General features: G+C 30.4%; 1 protein-coding gene across 4 annotated transcripts in view; it reads left to right on the top strand.

Annotated features, from left to right (window-relative positions):
* LOC145327209 (uncharacterized) overlaps nucleotides 1-23,876 on the top strand; it is a 153,889-nt gene that overhangs the window by 48,024 nt on the left and 81,989 nt on the right. For 3 of the 4 annotated variants that reach the window (XM_080170788.1, XM_080170789.1, XM_080170786.1), the window contains exons 8-13: nucleotides 85-192; nucleotides 8,803-8,919; nucleotides 16,533-16,616; nucleotides 17,017-17,073; nucleotides 20,985-21,394; nucleotides 21,909-22,287. In XM_080170788.1, coding sequence (XP_080026914.1) covers nucleotides 85-192; nucleotides 8,803-8,919; nucleotides 16,533-16,616; nucleotides 17,017-17,073; nucleotides 20,985-21,394; nucleotides 21,909-22,287 — 1,155 coding nt within the window. The remainder of the gene's footprint in view (nucleotides 1-84; nucleotides 193-8,802; nucleotides 8,920-16,532; nucleotides 16,617-17,016; nucleotides 17,074-20,984; nucleotides 21,395-21,908; nucleotides 22,288-23,876) is intronic. The other variant, XM_080170787.1, reaches the window with a different exon arrangement.

The raw sequence follows: 23,876 nt of genomic DNA, 5'->3' as shown, positions 1-23,876 counted from the left end.
AGAAACACAACCCTCCCCCCATCTCTTATTTGCGTTTTTTTTTTCAAAAACACTTTTCTTATTAAAATCCATCTTTCTTTCCAGGTTACAAGATACTAGCCGGCTGCAGGGTCTGCAGCAGGAGGCCTCCAGGCTCCAGGAAGCCTCCAGGTTACAAGGGCTCCAGGATGGATTCGACCGTTTGTCACACAGGAAAATAACGCACATTCTCAAAGATTATTGGTCTATTGTTGTAGAAGTTGCTTGTTTGGGCAGGTTTTTAGCCATTTTTAGATAATGCCCACCTCTTTTTAGATAATAAAAAGTAGGCTTTGTATTGTCTTTGCAGGTATTTTCTTAGATAAAGTAGATTCCCTTAAAAAGAAAAGTAAAAAAACCTATACTATTGATTTCTGTATTAATCAAAAAAGTACATATTTCCTTGTAAATTAACTTGAAATCTGCTGCTTGAAATTTCATATTTCAGCCGTTTTAGAGATACTAAATAACATCCCTCTAAATGAATATTGGATAAATCAGTCTTTCCTGATTATCTATTATATATGAAAATAATGTGTAGATATTTAATCTTTTTTTCTGACTATAAATAACCAGGGATCTAAAGGGATAAGACAATGGCCGATGAATTGATGTACATTACCAATGAAGATAAATAAAATTACCCCTTCTGTAGATGCAAATTAGTGGGTAATACTTTTGGACACTCAACTTAATGAACTAACCAATCAAAATTCAATAAAAGTCTCCAAAGTTGTCGGACAATCGATTAAGAAAACGTTTCTAGAAAACTTTGGGGACTAGTGTAATAAACAGCCATTGTTCTCTCCTTCCCAGACAAATAAATGTACATTAATATTGATTAAAACCAGACCATGTATGGCAGGGGAAAACATCAATAATTATAAATAAGCAAGATTTTCCTTGTTGGAGGAAAAAAAGAATTAAATCACTTTTATCCTTAGGGGAATTTTAATTGATTTTAGAGAGGCAAATTTAGAGTCTAAAAAACTTTTAAAAAATCCAAAAGGGTTTAATTTTGGCTTAGACTCGGCTGACGCACGGCTACATCATTAAGCATTGTATAGAAATTCTTTAAAAGAGATGTATAATCTTAAAAGCGTAGCAACACTAAATTATTTATATTTTAGGAAAAATAGTTTAATCTAGTATTTCTCACATATACACAAACATCGTATTCGTTATAATTCTGAAAATTGTAATTCCTCTAACTATAAGGCATGGCATTATTATGCAAATTAAGAAGGGTAAAAAAGCTAATAACGAAACTTTACTTCGTATTAACAACGGATTATTCTTATGCATAACATACGTCATATTTCATTAAAATTATAACAGCCTCGCTTTTACAGATGTTGTCATCCTTGTATCCATTGTTTTTATGTATTTTCTAACTCAGATTCATCAATTTTAAATTGATTCTTTTTGTACTATGTTATATTGGTTAGTAGATAGAAGAAAAAACAAGGATGACAACATCCATAAAAGCGAAGCACTGAAACGGTAGGACAAACGGACATTAAAACTTGTATAGTATCTGAACTGAAAAATCGGAACATAAATGTATAATGTCGAATCAAAATTGTAGGTAAATTTGTTGAAAAACTGCTTAAAAACAGGATAATGTTTATGGACATACTTACATTTTTAGACTTGATTATAGAGTTGCTTCGCTTATAATATTGTTCTTTGTTGTCCCAGGAATCAATATACCAAAAATCAGATCAAACGGATAATTAAAACACTTGAAAATTTGTTGTTTAAAAAGTAGAAAAATCAACATGTTTAAAATGGACGTACGGACATTCTGGTAATGATTATAGAATTGCTACGCTTTCTAAATCGTACCCAACTACTACAGGAATCATCATGCAAAGTTTGAAATCGATAGGACAATTCTAACATGCCTAAATTAACGAATAAAAGCTATCTATCTCGGACGGACGTACGGACGGACGTACGGACGGACCGACCCTAATTATAGAAAAGCTTCGCTTTTAAAAACATTAAAAATAAATTTTTTATTGGTTTAGAGAGAAAACAAGGGGGGAAATAAACGAGTTGGAATGAAAATATAGAACCAATGACACTTAGACTAACTTTTAAAATTCTTATACTAAAACTCAGGGAAGAAGGGGACATTGGGCTGTTTAACACACTAGTCCCCAAAGTTTTATTAACAAAGTTTTCTTTGGGGCCTTTTATTGAATTTTGATTGGTTGGTCCATATAGTTGAAAGTCCAAACGTTTCAACCACTGATTCTAATCTACACAAGAAGTAATTTTGTTTTGCAACATTGGAGATTTATATTTATTTATTGGCCATTGACTTATCTCTTTAGATCCCTAACTAAAACTTCAGTAATGAGATAACAACCAATTTCATTAGCTTATGTCAGCAATAGGACATTGAAAAATAGTGGCAATTTATGATATTGTGACTTGATAACAACTTACAAATTCATTTCGAATTTTATCGACAATTTTAATGGTTTAGAAAACATGCATTTGAATATGCCATAACTAATATTTAATTTATAATTTTCTAATCTATAATAGGTAATTATCGCATCGTATAATAGACAGCTTTCCGTGGATATTAAAATGAAATAATCATAAGTATAATTTTGTTAACCCCGAGGAGCCGAAGGCCCGGGCTAACAAACCTGGTATTAATTTTATGATTTATTAATATTCGTGAAAAATTGTATGTCTATGAACCGGTTCTTTTCCAGTGGATATTAATCGTTTTCGAAGTTATACTAGAAAAGGTTTTATTATTATCTTAATGCTCATTCTAATGATATTAAAATGTTAACTCTAATTTATGTCTATTGGAAAAATAGGGGGGCTACATTAGACAAAGCTAATCTAAAACAAAGTTTGTAATTAGTTTTGTAATATATTTTCCTTGCAATAGATAGATAGACAGATAGACAGACAAACATACAGACACCTAGATAGACAGACAGATATATAGATAGACAAACATAGAATAAAAATTCCTAAGACGATAAAGTCCAATTCTTTATTTGCATGGTAATTTTAGAGAAAATAATATAGTACTATATCAAGAAAGGAATCACAATTTTCAAAATAATTATTAGTATGATCATTTTTACTTGAAATGTTTTTCATTATGGCTTCGAAACCGAATAAATAATTTGAACCGTTAATACTGAAAAATCATGTATAGCATACTATTAAAGACAATTTTCTACAAATAAAAAATGATAATCATAAAATTAATTCCAGTTTTGTTATCACTCGGGGCTAAAAATATTGTTTCAATCTTGTAATATTTCATTTTAATATCCTTGGTAAAAGCTGTCTATATTACAATGCGAAAGTTAACCAGTATTTTGAGAATAAACATTTTTTAAAGTGTTAAAGTAACACTAAATCTCAGATTACGTTTTTTCTAGGAAAATTTGTGAAAAGAAAAAAATTATTTTCAGTAGAAATTTTAATACTGTAACAACAGTGTTATTCTAATTTTGAGGAAAATGTAAATAGGATATGTTAATATTTTTAATAGCGCAGCTACTATACAACTATTGTATGCCCATACATTCATCTGACAGTCTGCACAATTGAGTATAATTTGTAAGTCTAAACATAATTGTAAAAAAATAGTTGTAAAAAACGTTAAAAATCAGCATGCTTTTAATGGACGAACGAGCTTTCTGGTAACGATAACAGAGTTGCTACGCTTCCTAAATAGTACCTAACTGTTGTAGGAATCACCAGGACAATTCTAACATGTCTAAATTAAAGCTAATCGTTACGGAATGAGGGACAGACCGACCCTAATTATAAAATGCATTGCTTTTAAAAATGAATAATATTGGAAAATCTGGTATTTAAACTGTTTAGAAAACTCTTTAAAAAAGCTTAGCTTTTAACAAGAAAAAAAGATTAGGATGGCTTTACATTAGATTACATGTATTTTCAACAATTTTTGTGTTAAAACTAAATTACATAAATAGTTTTATGATAGGAAAAATGTGGGTAATTTGTTTTTCATTTTTTACGGAATTTTTCAATTGACCTACAAATTTATATCTATTTCAAAGAAGAACATTTTTTAATTTTATAGATTTGTAAAAGTTCGGTGTATGTTCGTTTGTACGTTTGGCCGAATGTATTTTAACTTTAACTTAATGATGATACTTGCTAATCATAAAATTTAGACTTTTTCTACTATTACATCCTCTCTCTTCATTTTATACTATAACAGCCTAAAACCATCCCATAAATATTTATATAGCTTCCCTTAAATGGGCAACCCATTAGAGTTAGTAATTTTCTAAGATATTAAACTTCAGACAAAAAATACTACTTTATATTATAGGATTTAATAATACTGTACATATTCTCTTAGATATACTTAGTACATCCAAGATTTTTTATGTGCTTTGCTAATTATAGATGTAGTCATCCTTGTTTGATAAAAGATTTTCTCGTATTCATTCGAAACCGGTGGATTAGAACCGGTTCTCATCAATATAAAAATAACCTATGTCTAGCATCGAATTATATCCAGTTTTCTACTAATATATAAATGTACAATCATAAGATTCGGCATCTTGAGGCTAAAAAAACTGGTTTTAATCTTATAATTGTACATTTTTTATCCACAGAAAGCCGTTTATAATACGATGCGAGAAATAACTATTCTCATTTTATTAACTTTAGTTGGAGTTGACAAGTCTTTCTTATGGACATAAATATTCTTGCTTTCTGTAAACTTAGAAGATTTTTTTATTTTATGGGAGGGGAGGGGAGATGGTAGGATGATAAATTATTTGAATAATGGATGATAAAACACAAAGAAATGTGTACATTTAAGGTGTCCAGACAATACCATTAATATAAATTTTTTTTGTACGAAATCAATTTGAAGAATTTAAAAACAAAGGAGGCAATTTTATTTTGTATCTCCAATACTTTAGGTCAGGTTAGATGGGGTTATTTTGAGGAAGATAATAGTATTTCTCGTATTCATTCGAATCCGGTGGATAGGAACCGGTTCTCATCAATACGAAAAAACTTTGTCTAGCATCGTATTATATCCAGCTTTCTACGAATATGGAAATGTACTATCATAAGATTAAAACCAGTTTTTTTAGCCCGTGCCTTCGGCACTTCGGGGCTAAAAAAACTAGTTTTAATCTTATAATTGTACATTCTTTATCCGCGGAAAGATGTTTATAATACGATTAAAGAAATAATTATTAACAGATACTTTAAAGAATTTTTAAAAAGAAATATAAATATGTATTTCTTATTATGAAGCTAGGATTAGTATATATTTTTATTCTTAACTTTAACTTTACTTTTCATCATTGTATAAACACAATAATGTGTCTACATACATTAACATTTTAGAATAAGAATAACATTATAAACAAGAATTATACCATACAATGTAAGACAATATTAACATTTTAGAATAAGAATAACATTTTAAACAAGAATTATACCATCCAATGTAAGACAATATTAACATTTTAGAATAAGAATAACATTATAAACAAGAATTATACCATACAATGTAAGACAATATTAACATTTTAGAATAAGAATAACATTTTAAACAAGAATTATACCATCCAATGTAAGACAATATTAACATTTTAGAATAAGAATAACATTATAAACAAGAATTATACCATACAATGTAAGACAATATTAACATTTTAGAATAAGAATAACATTTTAAACAAGAATTATACCATCCAATGTAAGACAATATTAACATTTTAGAATAAGAATAACATTATAAACAAGAATTATAACATCCAATGTAAGACAATATTAACATTTTAGAATAAGAATAACATTATAAACAACAATTATAACATCCAATGTAAGACAATATTAACATTTTAGAATAAGAATAACATTATAAACAAGAATTATAACATCCAATGTAAGACAATATTAACATTTTAGAATAAGAATAACATTATAAACAACAATTATACCATACAATGTAAGACAATATTAACATTTTAGAATAAGAATAACATTATAAACAAGAATTATAACATCCAATGTAAGACAATATTAACATTTTAGAATAAGAATAACATTATAAACAACAATTATAACATCCAATGTAAGACAATATTAACATTTTAGAATAAGAATAACATTATAAACAAGAATTATACCATCCAATGTAAGACAATATTAAATATTAAGAGAGAGAGAGAGAGAGAGAGAGAGAGAGAGAGAGAGAGAGAGAGAGAGAGAGAGAGAGAGAGAGAGAGAGAGAGAGAGAGAGAGAGAGAGAGAGAGAGAGAGAGAGAGAGAGAGAGAAGGAGGAGACAATGGGCTGTTGGACTAGTCCCCAAAAATAACGTTTTCTTATTCGTTGGCTGAATAACTTTGGGGACTGATTTTATTGATTGGATCAATAAGTTGAGTATTCAAACGTTTCAGCCGCTATAGATCTATAGAATGGGTACTTTTATGGATCATAATTGTGGATGTACATAAATTTATCGGCCATTGTCTTATCCCTTTAGATACCTGATATTAATGGCACTAAAGTTCCACCTGAGCCTTAAGTTTATCTATCCCTGCTTATAGCTGAAAACCTGCTTAAACCAACTTTCAATTTTGATTAATTAAAAAAATTCAGATTCATTTTCTTCAAGAGGTACCCTTACATTAAAATGGCCTTAAACCTTTATATAGTAGATATGTCTTCGTATTATAGACAGCTTTCCGCGGATATTCAAATGAAAAGCCATAATATTAAAACCAGTTTTGGTAGGCCCGAAAGCCGAAATCACGGACTGACGAAACTGGTATTAATTTAATAAATTTTTATTTTAATATTCGTGGAAAACTATATTTTTATTACTATGCTATACATATTTTTTCAGTATGGCTGTGAACCGGTTCTAATTTAGCGGATATGTATATTTTACTTTAGTAGCTACTTTAAAAGTAAAATCAATTTATAATTTGTTTTAATCAGGATATTACATAAATTTTCAAAAATACCTAGAAGTAACTAATTATTTATATTATTGCGAATTTGCATCAGTTTGATATTAGAATAGCATTTGATAGATCTATCTAGAATAGTTATTTATCTCATCGTATTATAGACAACTTTCCGTGGATATTAAAATAGAAAAATTAAAATATTAAAAAAAGTATTTGAAAATTGTCTGAAATTATACATGTTTTTTTTAGTATGGCTGAGAACCGGTTCTAATCCAACGGATATTAATCTGTTTTAAAGCCATACTGGAATATGTATTTCTGTATATGTATATATACATTGAGAGAAGAACAGCTGAAAAAGTTGGTCTAATTAAAAATCTGTGAGAGTATATAAGAGTATAGCCCTGGCCTCCAAAACACACCAGTTCTCCTCCATCTCTATAATCATATCTTTCTATCTTTATCCATCTATCTTTCTCTCTAAACCTCTTTCTTTTTCTCCGGGAGGAAAGGGAACATTATTTTTCTGGTACCCAAAGTTTTATAAACATATACACTCATTCGTTGACTTAATTATGTGATTATTCTTATTCATGATTGTTTGGTTCATACAAGAAGTGTCCAATAAAATTCAAACTATAGCAGGGGTAATTTTGTTTATTCTCATAGGGAATGATATTCTTTGTTCATTGATTATCCCTCTAGATGCCTGGAAATTTCTCTTCTCCCCTTATTCTGCCTCACGTTGGTATATTTGCATGCATTTTACTAGAAATTGTTATATAAGTTGTATTCATTGTATACAGTAACCATTTCTACAAAATACAAGGATAACAACATCCATAACAGCGGAGCTAAAAAAAAACTCGACATAGCTAGTGTACTTTTGATATTGAAGCAGCTGATAATCTTATAAACGTGGGAAGGTCATCAGCTGATTATATACTATGAATGGCTTATTTTGGTCAAATATATAATTTTGGACTTTTTTGAATATGAAGTTGCTACGCTTAATGAATTATGCCTTATTCTCCTAAAAAATACCTATCCAAAATAGGGTTAATATAATATTATCTTATGAAAAAAATTATGTAAAAGTAGCTAAAACAATTACCATATAATAAATTTAATGATATAGGTCAGAGAGAGAAAGACTATTAGCTGTTTACTTTTCTACTCCCCAAAGTTTTCTTATTCGTTGAATACACAACTTTGGTAAATTTCTACATTAAGTTGAGTGTTGAAGCGTTTCAGCCACTAATTTTAATCTACAGAAGTGTTAATTTTGTGCATCAACATTGGGGATATACATCAATTTAACGGCCATTGTCTAATCCCTTTAGATCCCAAGGTAGAGCTCACTTTAAGAACTTTTTACTTTTTAAAACAAATAAACTGACAGACCCTTACTGTAAAAAGCTATGCTTTTAACAACCTGTATAAAATGGTGAACTAAATACATGTATATATCGTTATACCATATCCATTTATCTAAACATATATGCTACCAATTTATATAAGCTTCAAATAATCAATAAAATAAAGGATATGATATTTCATTGTCTAAAAACTATTTTGAATTCATTCTTTTTGACACATAATAGTAAAGTAAGCAGCTTATAGGTCCTAAATCATACAATACAAATGAAATTTACCAATAGTAAAATGTATACATACCGGCCTAACATTGGTCATTTGTATTGTATGACGTCATTTTATTAGGCACCATACGATCCTTCTTTTTTGTTGTCCATTTGATTTCTAGTTCATTAGACCTATTACCTAGCCTATGTATGAATGTGTGTTCGCCTATCTTAGTAGAAGCGAGAGTCGGAATGATCTTCTGGACAACGACATCCACGGCGTGTACGACCTGTACTATCATCCAGCACAGTACTCAGGCTTTGTCAGGACTTGCGATGGCAAGTTTGTCAGGTGAGCTATCAATCAATCAATAAATCAATCAATCAATAAATCAATCAATCAATCAATTAATCTATCTATCTATCTATCTATCTATCTATCTATCTATCTATCTATCTATCTATCTATCTATCTATCTATCTATCTATCTATCTATCTATCTATCTATCTATCTATCTATCTATCTATCTATCTATCTATCTATCTATCTATCTATCTATCTATCTATCTATCTATCTATCTATCTATCTATCTATCTATCTATCTATCTATCTATCTATCTATCTATCTATCTATCTATCTATCTATCTATCTATCTATTTCTGAAGTAGTTCTGAAAAACAAAAACAAAACTATAAGTAGAACAATGTCTGTCCGTCTGTCTGTTTCTCCATATGTCTGGAAAGCTTCAGTGCAAATATTTAGAATCTTATGGTGGATTTAGGCTACCTCTTATATAAAAAAACACCCTTCCCTAGACGCTGGGGGTGACTTCTTAAGTTTATTCGTACAAGTAAATAAACTTTTATAGAAAGGTTGTGTTTCGTTCAAAAAAAACCTAAATAAATTTATAAATTAAAAAAATTCATAAAAAGGCTTTTGAAATTTTAAAATATTTTTTTTTGTTTAAATTGATGAAAAGGGGGGGGGGAGATGCATTTGAATTTGAATTTAGTGAACTGCATATTTTTTCCTCTTTAATGGTTTAAACTACATTTATAGGACATATGTATATTTGAAATAATAAATTTTCTACCATGTAGTTTTAAAAATATCAAGACTTGAAAATCGTACTTTTGTGAAATATGCAATTTGTTGTTGGCTATTTTCACAAAAACAGCACAACGAATTATTTTAGTAATGTCAAATTGCTTGTTATTTATAGCAATGCAAACTTATATATTATATGGTATATTTGTAATTAATGCTTGATATAATTTTTCTGAAATACACCTCATGAAACTATTCCTTAACATGAGGTTTTTTTAATGAGACAGAATTTAAAAAGTTATAAATCTATCAAATCTATCATTAAACATATATAATTTTATATGAAATGAAAAACAATAAGGCTTCGAAAATTTAGTCGTGATGCTGTTTTCTCATAAAAGTAAGCAAGCTATTCAATTTGCTTAAATAAAAATACAATTTGAAGTTTTTAAAGTACTTGAAAAAAAACTTTAATTCTTTTTCCTTATAACCATTACAACGCCAAAGGTAATTATTCAGCGCTTAAACAAAATTAATGATTTACATAGGTAAGGTGCTTGAGATTGTTCTATCCTGGTATATAAATATACTAGAACAATTCAAATGGTTGCCCCAATTACTTTTATTACTAAACTTTCTAAAAAAGCAAACGATTTTGTTTTATTTATACTTTATATTATCTTAGAAAATTTAAAAAAAACTTTGTGTTCAAATTTGGGTCAGTTTTGTTTTCATTATTTTGAATATTGAGACTCCTAGCGGCAAAAATTACAACTACATAATATACAAATTTTGATGATTTCCACAATTTTCCAGTTAAATGACAAATTAAATAGGGGCAAGTCCAGATATATGATCTATCTATATATCTATTTATCCATCAATTTATCTATCTATCTATTTATCTATCTTTCTTTCTATCTATCTATCTATCTATCTATCTATCTATCTATCTATCTATCTATCTATCTATCTATCTATCTATCTATCTTTCTATCTTTCTATCTATCTATTTATCTATCTATCTATCTTTCTATCTATCTATCTTTCTATCTTTCTATCTTTCTATCTTTCTATCTTTCTATCTTTCTATCTTTCTATCTTTCTATCTTTCTATCTTTCTATCTTTCTATCTATCTATCTTTCTATCTATCTATCTACTTCTAAAGTAGTTGCATTATCAAATAATAAAGATATATACTTTGTATTTAGTATTTTGCAACAATTTGACATTATGATAACATTTGAAAAATACATTAGCGGTTCTATATAGCTGCAAAGAATTTAATAATAAAAAACCCTGAAATTCAGAATTTCAAAGGGAAAAACTATTATCTCTTCTTTAGATAAAAATTATCGTACAAAAAGCATGAACACTGATGTTTTTTTACTAACAATGGAAGGCATCTAGCGAAAGAACGAATTTATAAAACTCTGTGTACTAGCATAATTTACAGTCCAGTATCCCCTCCCTCCCATTTGCTCCTGATTTTTAAACCATTCCTTTTGTAATGTTAATTATTTTTAAATTGTCTCTCATTCTATTTAGACACTATTATTTTAAAGCTACTTATTTTAAGTTGAACTTTTTAAAACAAATTTTCCCGTTTAGTTTTAGACATGAAATCATAATTATTTTGTTAATAGCGCAGCTATACTATAATTGCACAAAATATTGACATCAATCAGGAACGTCCAAGCCTTTTATATTGTGGGAGTAAAATAAAAGGTTTAAGAGGTTTGTGGGGGGGGGGGGGGTAATCGAATGTATTTTTAATTTTGAGGGTAGTTAAAAGAGGGCTTAAAGTTTTTTTTTAGAATTTAAGAGGAATAAAAGGATAGATTTTCATGTTTTCTTTAGGTTAGGTAGGTTATATTTAGTACAGAGTAGCCCTGCACCCCACAGGTTTAGACAACGCAGGTTAAGACTTCCCAGCAATTTTTAGTAAAAACACCCTTAACTACCCTAATTTTCATCTGGGGACAAGCACTAAAATATTAATATAACTGCGCTTTATATAAACACTAGCGGCTTCGCCCCTAGCCTCTAGGGGCTTTGCCCCAAGAGGTAATAAAAAAAAATTAAGGTGAAATTCGTAAAAGGACCAAGGAAATCTTCAGCAAAAAAAGGACCAAGGAAATCTTCTGCAAAAAAAAAGGACCAAGGAAATCTTCTGCAAAAAAAAGGACCAAGGAAATCTTCTGCAAAAAAAATGGGGGGGGGGTGATTTTTTTGTTTTTGGGGGGGTTGGGGGTGTCCCACCCCCCCAAGAAAATAGCCTAAAACCACCACAGGACCAGTAGGTATATACCCTAAAGAGTAGAATCCAATCGGTTCAGTGGTTACTGAGATCTTAAGCTTCAGACGGACGGACGGACAGACATCATTCTACTTTGTATTATAGATAAATGTCCTTGTTTTTTTGTAAACCTATAATTTGATATGAATAATATTTTTACTTTCTCAAAACTTTTATTTTTCTCTTATTGTAAAAGTTTTTTTTTATTAGTGCAGAAGGAGATATATAAAGAGTGAGAGAGAAATGAAAAAAGAGAGAGAGAGAGAGAGAGAGAGAGAGAGAGAAAGAGAGAGAGAAAGAGAAAAGAGTTTAAAGAGAGAGAGAGAGAGAGAGAGGGTTTGGTTTGGATAGGCTTTGCAAACATTACCTTTCAATTCAGAGTTGCCATACAAAAAGTTGGATTCAAAATATTTTTTTTGATTTATGTAGTTTTAACAAACATTTATCTTTCCGTGTTTAAATAAAATATTTTTAAAAGCAATAAATTAGGGCTAAGTTTATGTTTTTTTCTACCTATTATTTTTATTGTTGTTGAAAAAGCATTCTAATTTATTATATTAAACATATTTACAACATGATATAGTTTGATAAGAAGGGGAAAACAATTCTCTTTTACTTGAAAACAATAAAAATTTATAGCAAAATCCTTGTACAAATGAATAGCTACTATCTATCTTACTATCTAGCAGCAAACTATGTATTTTCTTGAAAGTTTATGCCAGCCTCTCTGAAAAGAATTGAGGATAACTAACTAACTATCTTACTATCTATCATCCAATATATTCAAAATTTATTCTAATTTCCTTTAATATAATTGTATAAACCTTATATCTATCTTACTATCTGGCAGCTAACTATCTAATTTTCTATCTTGGAAGTTTGTGTCGGCCACTCTGAATTGAGTGGTATGCAAATCCTATTCATAGATTTTCTGACAGAGAAAGGACCAATGAAATATCAGGTATAGGACATTGGAAAATAATTACCAGCCTTTTCATTATAAACTAAAAGGCTTAACTGATTTAATTGATTTAAGAGTATCTTTACTCCAAGAAATGTACAATAAAAAAAGTATATTAATCTTTAATTACAGTGTCAATTCAATATACTTTTTATTGGCTTTTTCTTTCTAATGCTACAATATAACAAGGATGACAATATCCAAGTAAAGCATCAAAATCATGGAGTTACTAGCGAAAATTATAGAATAAAATTTGAAGATGATTAAAGTCCCTCCTCAGATTATGACATCATACAATAGAATAGCCAATGAGAGGCCAGTATACACTGTAATTGACAAATGGTAAAATTTATGCTGGCCTTTCATTGGTTATTTTATCGTATGTCGTCATAATCTGTGGAGGGACTTTAATCATCTTCATGAATTTTCATTGATCGTAAATAAAAGTAAGATAAAAAGAAAAGAACTTATCAATTAGATTAACGTGCTGATCCTTATTGTAGAATATTTTAGTCTGAAGCCATCTTTGAAACTGGTCAAATCGAAGTTACATTAATGATATGGTATGGGTTTAGGCTATTTTCCTAAACTCTCATGCCCTCCTCTAGAGGCTACGGGCGAGGCAACTAGTTTAATATAAAGTAATGGAGATTTGATTAATATGATTGTTATTTGAAAAATTCAAAGAAAACTTTGTGATATTTTAAAGGAATATGAATTCTTAAGATTATTACATAACTTAGAATTGAATTAAATCAAATCAAATAAACTTTTTGATTACCATAGATTTAGATTTCTATCTATCCATCTATCTATCAATTCATCCATCCACAAATCATTCCATCTTTCTATCATTCAAATATCTATCTATTTATCCCTTTGTTTATCTATTAATCAGTTTATCCATCTATTTGTCCAACAATCCATACATCCATCTATTTACTCGCAGAGTTATCTATTAATCAATCTAAATATCTAATTATTATCTATTTATCTTTCTACCTACCTATTTAAAGTTAATTAAAAAAATATAAACATATAAATAAGTAGTTTAGGTAAAAGGTATGATTAAGCTAAATGGTGAATATATGACTTACATTGAAGTAAGTTTTTAAAGAAAATTAACACGGCATAAATTCTACTTTTCAATTAAATAAATGAATTGTAATCATATTGAACATAAAAACTTATGGACTAATATATTTTATGTTGAGTTTTAGGCTTTAAGCAGAAAAAAATAACAAGTATAATTAAGTATGACAATAAAGTATAATATTGAACAGGTCTAATGATGTATGATACTAAAGTAGAATGATGAACAGGTCTAATGGTGTATGACACTAAAGTAGAATAATGAACAGGTCTAATGGTGTATGACACTAAAGTAGAATAATGAACAGGTCTAATGGTGTATGACACTAAAGTGGAATAATAAACAGGTCTAATGGTGTATGACAATAAAGTGGAATAATGAACAGGTCTAATGGTGTATGACACTAAAGTAGAATAATGAACAGGTCTAATGGTGTATGACACTAAAGTAGAATAATGAACAGGTCTAATGGTGTATGACACTAAAGTGGAATAATAAACAGGTCTAATGGTGTATGACAATAAAGTGGAATAATGAACAGGTCTAATGGTGTATGACACTAAAGTAGAATAATGAACAGGTCTAATGGTGTATGACAATAAAGTGGAATAATGAACAGGTCTAATGGTGTATGACACTAAAGTAGAATAATGAACAGGTCTAATGGTGTATGACAATAAAGTGGAATAATGAACAGGTCTAATGGTGTATGACAATAAATTAGAAAAATCAAAAAGAATAATAAACAGGCCTAATGGTTTATGACACAAAAGTGGAATAATGAACAGGTCTAATAGTGTATGACACCGAAGAGAATGTAGATTGGATTATTTCCTATTCATACTATAGGTATACATTGAAACCTATAGTGTTTCCACAATTAAGTAAGGGTTAAGAATACTTTAAGTAGCCTAGCATAAATAGAATACAACATTTTTTGGTAGTTAAAGTGTGTTGATAAGAGCCAATCGCTTCACTTTTTTAAATATAAACCCTAGAGTTTTGGTCAAAACTAACAAAAAATAACCCAATTCATGCTCAATCAATGACAATAAAAAAACAATATTTAATTTTAAATCTACTCACCACTCCAGAGTACTATAGTTCGAGTCCTAGACCTTATGAAGAATTTTTCTAGCTATTTTTGTAAGATTTCTCTGAAATGAATGAACTCCATTATAATACCCACATATATTGATATCAGAATATAGGAAATTGTAGATGTGAATATTACTAAAAGTATACCTAGATAATTTTAGCTTACATTAGTTGAAAGGTGAAAAAGAGACTAACACTAATAAGACACCCAACTATTTGATTGTACGACCTTTGTCTGAAATCTAGGCAATGAAATGCACCCGCACAAGGGCAAAGGCATTGCCCCATATTCCTATGTCATGTCATTTCATCCCCAATGATGATAAGTAAAAGTATCCCTACTAACCCATCAATATTGAAAAGTACCCAAAGTCTTATACCAACATATAAGGGGACATTTTATAAAACCTTGGGTACCAGTCCATTGTCTCCTCCCTCCCTTAATAACAGGTAAGAGTTAATTATTGATTTTCAGTAAAATGTTTAAAAACAGAATTTTATGTTGGTGATTGTTATCAAGCTTATCAACTTCTTCCAATATAAAAACGAATTTAACATGTAAAGAACAAATTTTTGAAAAACTTTATAATTTAATTATTATTAAAATATTAATCTTTTGGTTGGGTTGTATAAACACTTCATGAGGGTTAGAGTTCCTTTCAAGTCATTCAAGGCTGTGTTTCTACAATGTAAATTAAAAACATATAAAGCAAAATATTCAATCAAAAAGTTAGTGCTAATATTTTTTGTTGCAAAGATACAAAACAAATCACAGTGCGTTTAATTCATACTTTAGCTTTACGTGATTTTCGGGTCTTTTATTTACATATTTTGTCATGTAAGCAATTTTCAACTTTGAATTACCTATAGACCTAAATATACTTTTTTAGAAATTATTGTATCATATTCAATTGTGTTATTTTATTGTGAACAGTTCTAAAAAATATTGCTAAAATCGCGTAATAATATTTGCAACATTGAATGAACCAGCTATGCCTACAGCTTCATGCTAAAGTTGTACCAAGTTAAATCATCATTTTAATTCAACAAAATTATTCTAATAAAAAATTAGGTTATTAAGATTATGTATGTTGGTATCTTTCTATCTATCATTTGGCACTTGTATATATATTTGCAAGAAGATAAAAAGGGGAAATATGGAAAAAAATATCCCTTACCTATATCTATGTATCTATATTTCTATCTATCTATCTATTCATCTATATATTTAACTATCTATCTATCTATCTAGGACCAGCCTGGCACAGGCCGACCTGGATAGCCTGGAGTCCACCTATGGAACTAATACATACATTCTATCTATCTATCTATCTAAATATCTATCTATCTAGGACAAGTATTGTACAGGCAGACCTGGATAGCCTGGATGGAGTCTACCTATGAAATAATAGATACATTCTATCTTTCTATCTATCTAACAGCTAACTATCTATCTATCTAGGACCAGCCTGGCCCAGGCAGACCTGGACAGCCTGGAGTCGACCTATGGAACAACCACGGCCTCATCATCAATGCACACTATGAGGTACTAATTTTTTCCCTCCAATGTAAAAAGTAGAACTTTTCCTCTAAAATGTCAGAAATGAAGCTCTTTAAAGTGCCTATAAAAAAGGGGGTATAAATCTGAAAACGTTTGGACAAAAATTTTTAATTTATTCGATTTTTTCCCTCCTCCATTATTATTAAAACCTTTCTTGATGAAAAGGAGAAACATATCGGTTCAATAGTAAGCGAAATCCTACGGAACAGATAGATACACAAACATACATCCGGTTACTTTTATGATATCATTATGTATTTCCAAAGAGTCTTGGAATTATTCTTCAGTCAACATTTTCGAAATTAGTAGATTAATATTTTTTTATATCCGCGGAAAGCTGTCTACAATACGATACGAGTAGAATAATATTTTTTACTTATTTTAGACGTTCTAAACCGTCACGCCATCAGTCCCATTCCAATGACTACTGTTGTACAAACAGGTATTTATAGTAGCGCAGCTTCTCTATAACTAGAATAGGTCTGTACGTCTTTTTTAAAGTCTTATTTTTTTCGTTTTTTTAAGACCACATTATTCTTAGTGATTTATATCTGTGTTTATAAGATTTTTACACCCTTAGTTAGGATAAACAAAATTACCACTTTTTTTGAAAAGTTATATACAAAACAGTACAATACAAGCAAATGACTTAGAGATAGTATTTAAAAAAACTTTGGAGACTAGTATCACATATCCCTAAATCTTTTTTTCGTCCTGAAATAGGATTAAAATTACTCAAGGAAAGAGGGGACTTTGAGCTGTTTATTACACCAGCCCCTTAAGTTTTATAATAACGTTCTCTTATTCGTTGGTTTAACATCTTTGGGGACTTTTAATGAATTTTGATTTGTTGGTTCATTAGGTTAAGTGTCAAAATGTTGCAACTACTAATTGTAATCTATAGAAGGTGTAAATTTGTGTATCATCATTGTTGATCTAAATCAATTTATCGGCCATTGTCTTAACCCTGGGAATTACTGTATTGTAGAATATATAGAGAATATATGATGATAGTTTGTATTTGTTTTCAAAATTATTAGTCCAAATATCTTGGCTCAAAACATACATTTATACAATACAACACTTGAATTAGATCATAAGAAATGGCAAAATTAGAAAAAAAATTTAAAATGGTTAAGTCTTTCATTTTTATTTTAAAAAGAACATTAAGTATCTGCGGTCTACCTTTAATGATGATACAAAAAAAACCTTCTGTAGTTTAAAATTTGAAACGTTTAAACTCAACTTAATGTACTAACCAATCGAAATTTACTGAAGTCCCCAAAGTTATTAAGCCAACGAATAAGAAAATGTTATTATAAAACTTTGAGAACTTGTGTAATAGTCCCCCCCTCTCTCTCTCTGATTTAGTATCTCCAATTATATTATTTATTCTTTATTTCATTATAACACCTATAATCTAAAATTTTGTCGTTTTGTGGGAAGGTTTAAAATAAAACTGTAGGTTGGATTTTGTAGATTTGGTTGCTTTATTCTGACCTACTTTACAATACAGCCAGGGATAGGGGGATATTATATTTTGTAGATTTGGTTGCTTTATTCTTTATTCTGATCTACTTTTCAATATAGCTTGGGATTATGAGATATTAGATTTTGTAGATTTGGTTGCTTTAATCTGATCTACTTTACAATACAGCCAGGCATAGGGGGATATTAGATTTTGTAGATTTAGTTGCTGTATTCTGATCTACTTTACAATACAGCCAGGAATAGGGGGATATTAGATTTTGTAGATTTAGTTGCTTTATTCTGATCTACTTTACAATACATCCAGGGTTAGGGGGATATTAGATTTTGTAGATTTCGTTGCTTTATTCTGATCTACTTTACAATACAGCCAGGAGTAGAAGGATATTAGATTTTGTAGATTTGGTTGCTTTATTCTGATCTATGAAAAAAAATATCATGCACAGCAAAAGTAAATGCGCAAAAATATATTTTAGATAGGGACGTTACTTTGTATTTTTAACTAAATCCCAAAATTATTTAAATCCTTTTATTTCTATTTATTTATAACAATTCCTTATCCCTTATTTCATGTACAAAATAATATAAACTTGGTCATTTTTCAATTTCATAGTATTTCAAGAAATAGTTTATGCTCTTTTTCTTGGAGGGGTTTTAGCATCAAAATTCTTTTATTCTCTATGAAAAAAAATTTTTAAATTTTCGTTTAATTCGTAGTAATTTATATCTTAAAATCTATTTTCAGTAAATAGTGTAGTTATTTTTTTTTCTTTTTGGGATATCATTATTGTATTTGACAGAGGGAAAAGTAAAAATCACTCAATGAGTTTCAAAGATTTTTAAAAAAATCATTACCAATAAGATTGTACTTTTTAGAAAAGCTTTCAATTAGTGAAAGGACTTCAAAGTTCCTAGAGAGTGCTGGCGCATCCACTAAAGTTTAATGCAGGGAGCTAAAGGGATAAGACAATACTTGGTGTACATCCCTAATTATGATACACAAAATTACCCCTTCAGTAGATTAAAATTAGTGTTTGAAACGTTTGAACACTCAACTTAATGATCCAAGCAATTAGAATTCACCTGTGTAATAAACTTCCTCTTGTCCCCTCTATATATCATTGAGTTTAATTTCTATTAAATTTTCCTCACCCTGTATATTTGAATAAATTTTGCCCCCCTCTTGTGGCCTAATCAATTTAATTATGTAAGATAAAAGGGTTGCTTTGGCTAACCTAACCAAACCAAGGTTTAGTGGTGTTTCTGATTTTCAACCAAATTTTAGTATTATTTTTGTTAAAAAAAACATACAAAAAAACTTTAGAAAGAATTTTTCACCAAAAGACATTTTAGATCTATTCTTTGATAAATTACAAATATTTAACAATTTATGATGTAAATGAAAAAAATATTTTTTTTTTCGTTTGGGAGGGTGGCGGTACCCTCCCCCAAAATAGTTTAATGTCTTACCAGGGTCTATGTGAAGCTATACTGTTAAGAATCATTTGGTTAAGCGGTTAGCGAGATTTTTTAATACACACACAGACATACATACAGAGATCTTGTTCTTCATAATAAGGATTGTGGATGGCATGTGTGATGCCTTTCCCGTGTAGTATCATATTAACACCAAGTTTGCATAAAATGAAACGTACAAACATAATCTGATTAATTTTAAGATTATGCAACCATAATATCTTAATAAAATTAAAATTTGCCAACATAGATATTAGGTCAATTTAAATTTTTTTTTAAAAATCAGCTTTTAAAGTCAAGTAAGAAATCAACAGTTAGAGAGCAAGGGGACTTTGTTTTTTTTACACTAGCCCCAAAGTTTATATTAACGTTTTCTTATATGTTAGCTCAACAACTTTGGGGACTTTTATTGAATTTTGATTTGTAGAAAAACAAGGATAACGACATCCATAAAAGCGAAGGTCTGAAATGGTAGTATAAATGAATATTAACACTTATAGAGTTGTAGAAATCATCATAAATCATGAATCATGAGTTGTAGGAATCATCATGCAAAGTTTGAAATCGATAGGACAATTCTAATAAGTATTAATTAAGAAAGAGAGCTAACCGTTACGGGCGGACGAAACTACCCTAATTATAGAAAAGCTTCGCTTTTAAAAAAGGAAAATGGTTTAATTACAAAGGGCACCCTTGGCCTAGTTCCTCAGTGTACATTCACTGTCGCTTATGTTATCATCCGCATACAGTTTCATATTCGCAAAAAATAACAAAATAGCAATATATCAAACTAACATACATGTGCTATGATAGTTTTAATAGTTATTTATCGCAGCTTATAAGGTTAAAACCAGTTCAGGATGGCTGAGAGCCGTTTCTAATCCAGCGGACATTCAACCTTCTCATTTTTCTTTCCATGGATATAAGGATAGATAAAAACATAGATGGATATTGGCCTTAATAAGCGTAAGTGGACAAAGTGACTAAAAAAATCAGCCATGTGACGTCATAAAAATTAGGGCTTATCCATCTCTTACTTAGATGTTTTCTTTCCCACTTCTCCTCTCATCTCCCTCATTTTTATGACGCCACATGGCTGATTTTTGATACACTGTCCACTTACTTAATAAGCACCTCATAATTAATAAATTATATTTTTTTATTTCAAACAAATTATATAAATTACAATAGTCCATGAATAAGTGTATATTCCTAACAGTGAAAATAAACAAAAATCTCAATATCAAATTATTAATTGAAATATTTGGGCACTGATTAGTTGCAGCACTCAATCAAGATTTGATAAAGGTCCCCAAAGTTTTTTTATTTTGGGTACATTTCTTACTCTATCAACCAAACCGCGAAAAAAAACCTATTTACTTTTTTCAGGGATGAAATGTCAGGTCTGCGACCCTCCGACCAGCTGCAACAATCCTACGCCACACTGCGGGGCCGCAAGTGGTCGGAGAAGAACTGCCGCGGCATCGGCGATAACTACGGGCGTCACCACGCGGCCGCAGTGGCCAACGCGGCGGCCGCCGCCGCCGCAAACCTCAACTTTACTGACGACGCGCGGAGCGTGCAATCTCTTGCCGACGATTTTATACTCCCGGCGCCGATTGTGACCAGCGGCAGTCATATGCTGATGACGGCGACCATGAGCCGGCGGTCGAATTCGTCGTCTGCCGCCCAGGCGCTGGCGCACAGCCACCACATGAAGACTTTGTCCCGCTCCACGGATAAGTCTCTGGACTCTCTGGGTAGGGAGGATAGCACTGAACAATTATTAGCGTATCAAGGTAAGTAGTTTTATACAGTTTGGGGGGAAGATTCGTCATACATCCTTATAATAAAGTAACAGGATGCCTGTGTGTTTGTTTGTTTGGAACGAAGGATCTCGCTATCCGCTGAATAGATCGGGTTCTCCTTAACAGGTTAGCTTCTCATAGGTTTCCGGGAAGGATTATAACTAATTTGGGGGAGGGTACAACCACCCTCATAAGAGAAATCACAAAAAATGGAATTTTTTTACGCAATATAGAAATGTTATGTATTATTTTTTTTTAAAATCATTTGAAGTGCCACTAGAGGCCTCTAGGGGCGTAGCCGCTAGTATTTCATATTTAGCTATTCAAAAAAATTATTTGATACAACTTTTCAATTATTAAGACAATATTCATAAACATTAAAAATGTGATTTTTAAAAGGTTGCAGTAACTTTTAACTGCTAGAAAAGTTAAATGCTAAAATTTTCTTTAAAAATGCAAAAACTTAATTAAATTCAAAAGCTTAATAAATATTTTATTGTTTCAGAATTATCTGGTTTGGCAACCATGCTAAAACGTGAACCGCCGGACGGCAAGGAAAAACCGGAGCCGCCAAAAATCGGCCACAAACCGGAAACCCTGTCGCGGAAAAACTCAAAAAGTGATTTGATCGAGCGGTCGGGCGGCATGTCCGACCATTCCGGCATGGGCGGCGGAAACGGCAGTGATAGCGCTTCCGTGGCCGGTCTGGTGGCCGTTTCGTCGGCGGCCGCCATTTCTGCGGCCCATATGAAGGCGGAGAAACGCGACTCGGCTGCGTCCAAAGATATGGGGCAGAGTAACTATTTGGTCGAGTCTATGAAGACGTCGCAACAATCCTTTCTGGAACCACTCAAAGATGATGAGCTAGAACGACTGAAAGATTGGTAAGTCAGACAGACAGACGTTTAGGTCTCGTAGAATAGTCTCGCTTCTAAGATACCATTTTTTAATTTCTTCTAATGAGATATTATTTTCCAATACTTTTATAGATAAAATGTAAGTTAGTTAGTATCCGATAGATAGCTATACGATAGATAAAAACCTATATGTTAGATAGATAGCTATATAATAGATAAAAACCTATAGGATAGATAGATAGCTATAGGATAGATAGATAGCTATAGGATAGATAGATAGCTATAAGATAGATAGATAGCTATAAGATAGATAGATAGCTATAGGATAGATAGATAGCTATAGGATAGATAGATAGCTATAGGATAGATAGATAGCTATAGGATAGATAGATGGCTGTAGGATAGATAGATAGCTATAGGATAGATAGATAGCTATAGGATAGATAGATAGCTATAGGATAGATAGATGACTGTAGGATAGATAGATAGGTATAGGATAGATAGATAGCTATAGGATAGATAGATAGGTATAGGATAGATAGATAGCTATAGGATAGATAGATAGGTATAAGATAGATAGAAACCTAATTCATAGGTAGATAGTTATAAGACAGAAGTTTAAAAGAATATATAATGAGTATATGTACAAATATATAAAAGATAGAAATTTTTTAGTCTTATGCTAAATTTCTCTAAGCTTGACAATTTTTTAAAGGAAAGTTTTATAATTGTTTAAAACATATTTTTACACCTAATTAATTAATTAAGCTATTGTACTATCTCTTTTTCCCTGGTAAATTATGAAAAGCCTGACCTAAATATTGCACAAAGAATCTTCAACAGTTCTTTTTTTTTCTTCTGGAAATGGATAAAGAATATACGTGAATAATATGACAGGAAAAAAAAATCGTCTATTTAGGTTGCTAAAATGTGCTAAAACTCACTTATTGGTCTGTTTCTTCATTCAGTGGGAGGGGAGGGGATGGAGTGTAGGGGATGGATGGAAAGCATAGTTATTTTACTTATTAGAGAACATGAAAATCTGGTGTAACATCCAAGTAATGATATATCCATTCTTCTGGAAGGTTGAAACAAGAAGAATTGATACTATCCCTATAACAGCTTTGTGGGCCATAAAAATACCCATGGACGTCTGAATCTTTTTTTTGGAGGGTCTAGATAAAAAATCTCAATGGAAAATTTTCAGTTTTTGAAAATGGAATTTTACAGGTGGGGTGATACAAGATGGAGTTAATTAACCCCCTCCCCCTCCAAAATCAAGTTTTGCATATCTTTCAATGAAGAAAACATAAATCTAATGTTCTAAAAAAATTCTGAATTTGGTATAATTTTAGTTTTCTTGAATTTATACTTTCTTTAAAATGGAAGAATTTCTAGTTATACAATCCAAGAAGCTGAACCATTTTATAGTGCCTGTATAAAATGACGTCATACTGGCCTATAATTGGTCAATTAAAATGTATACTGGCCTGCCATTGGTAATTTAGTCTGTCTCATTCGTCATTTGTATTGTATAAAGTCATTTTTAAGGCACTATAAAGACATTTCAAAGTCTTAAATTGGTAAGTTAATTCTTACAATCCTAACTAAAGAAT

Source organism: Acartia tonsa, chromosome 8 (genome assembly GCF_053477335.1).
Source record: "Acartia tonsa isolate MP-2025a chromosome 8, ASM5347733v1, whole genome shotgun sequence".
In the NCBI taxonomy this organism is placed as follows: Eukaryota; Metazoa; Arthropoda; class Copepoda; order Calanoida; family Acartiidae; genus Acartia; species Acartia tonsa.
The sequence above is the reverse complement of the archived record's forward strand: the minus strand, read 5'-3'. Positions and strand labels throughout refer to the sequence as shown.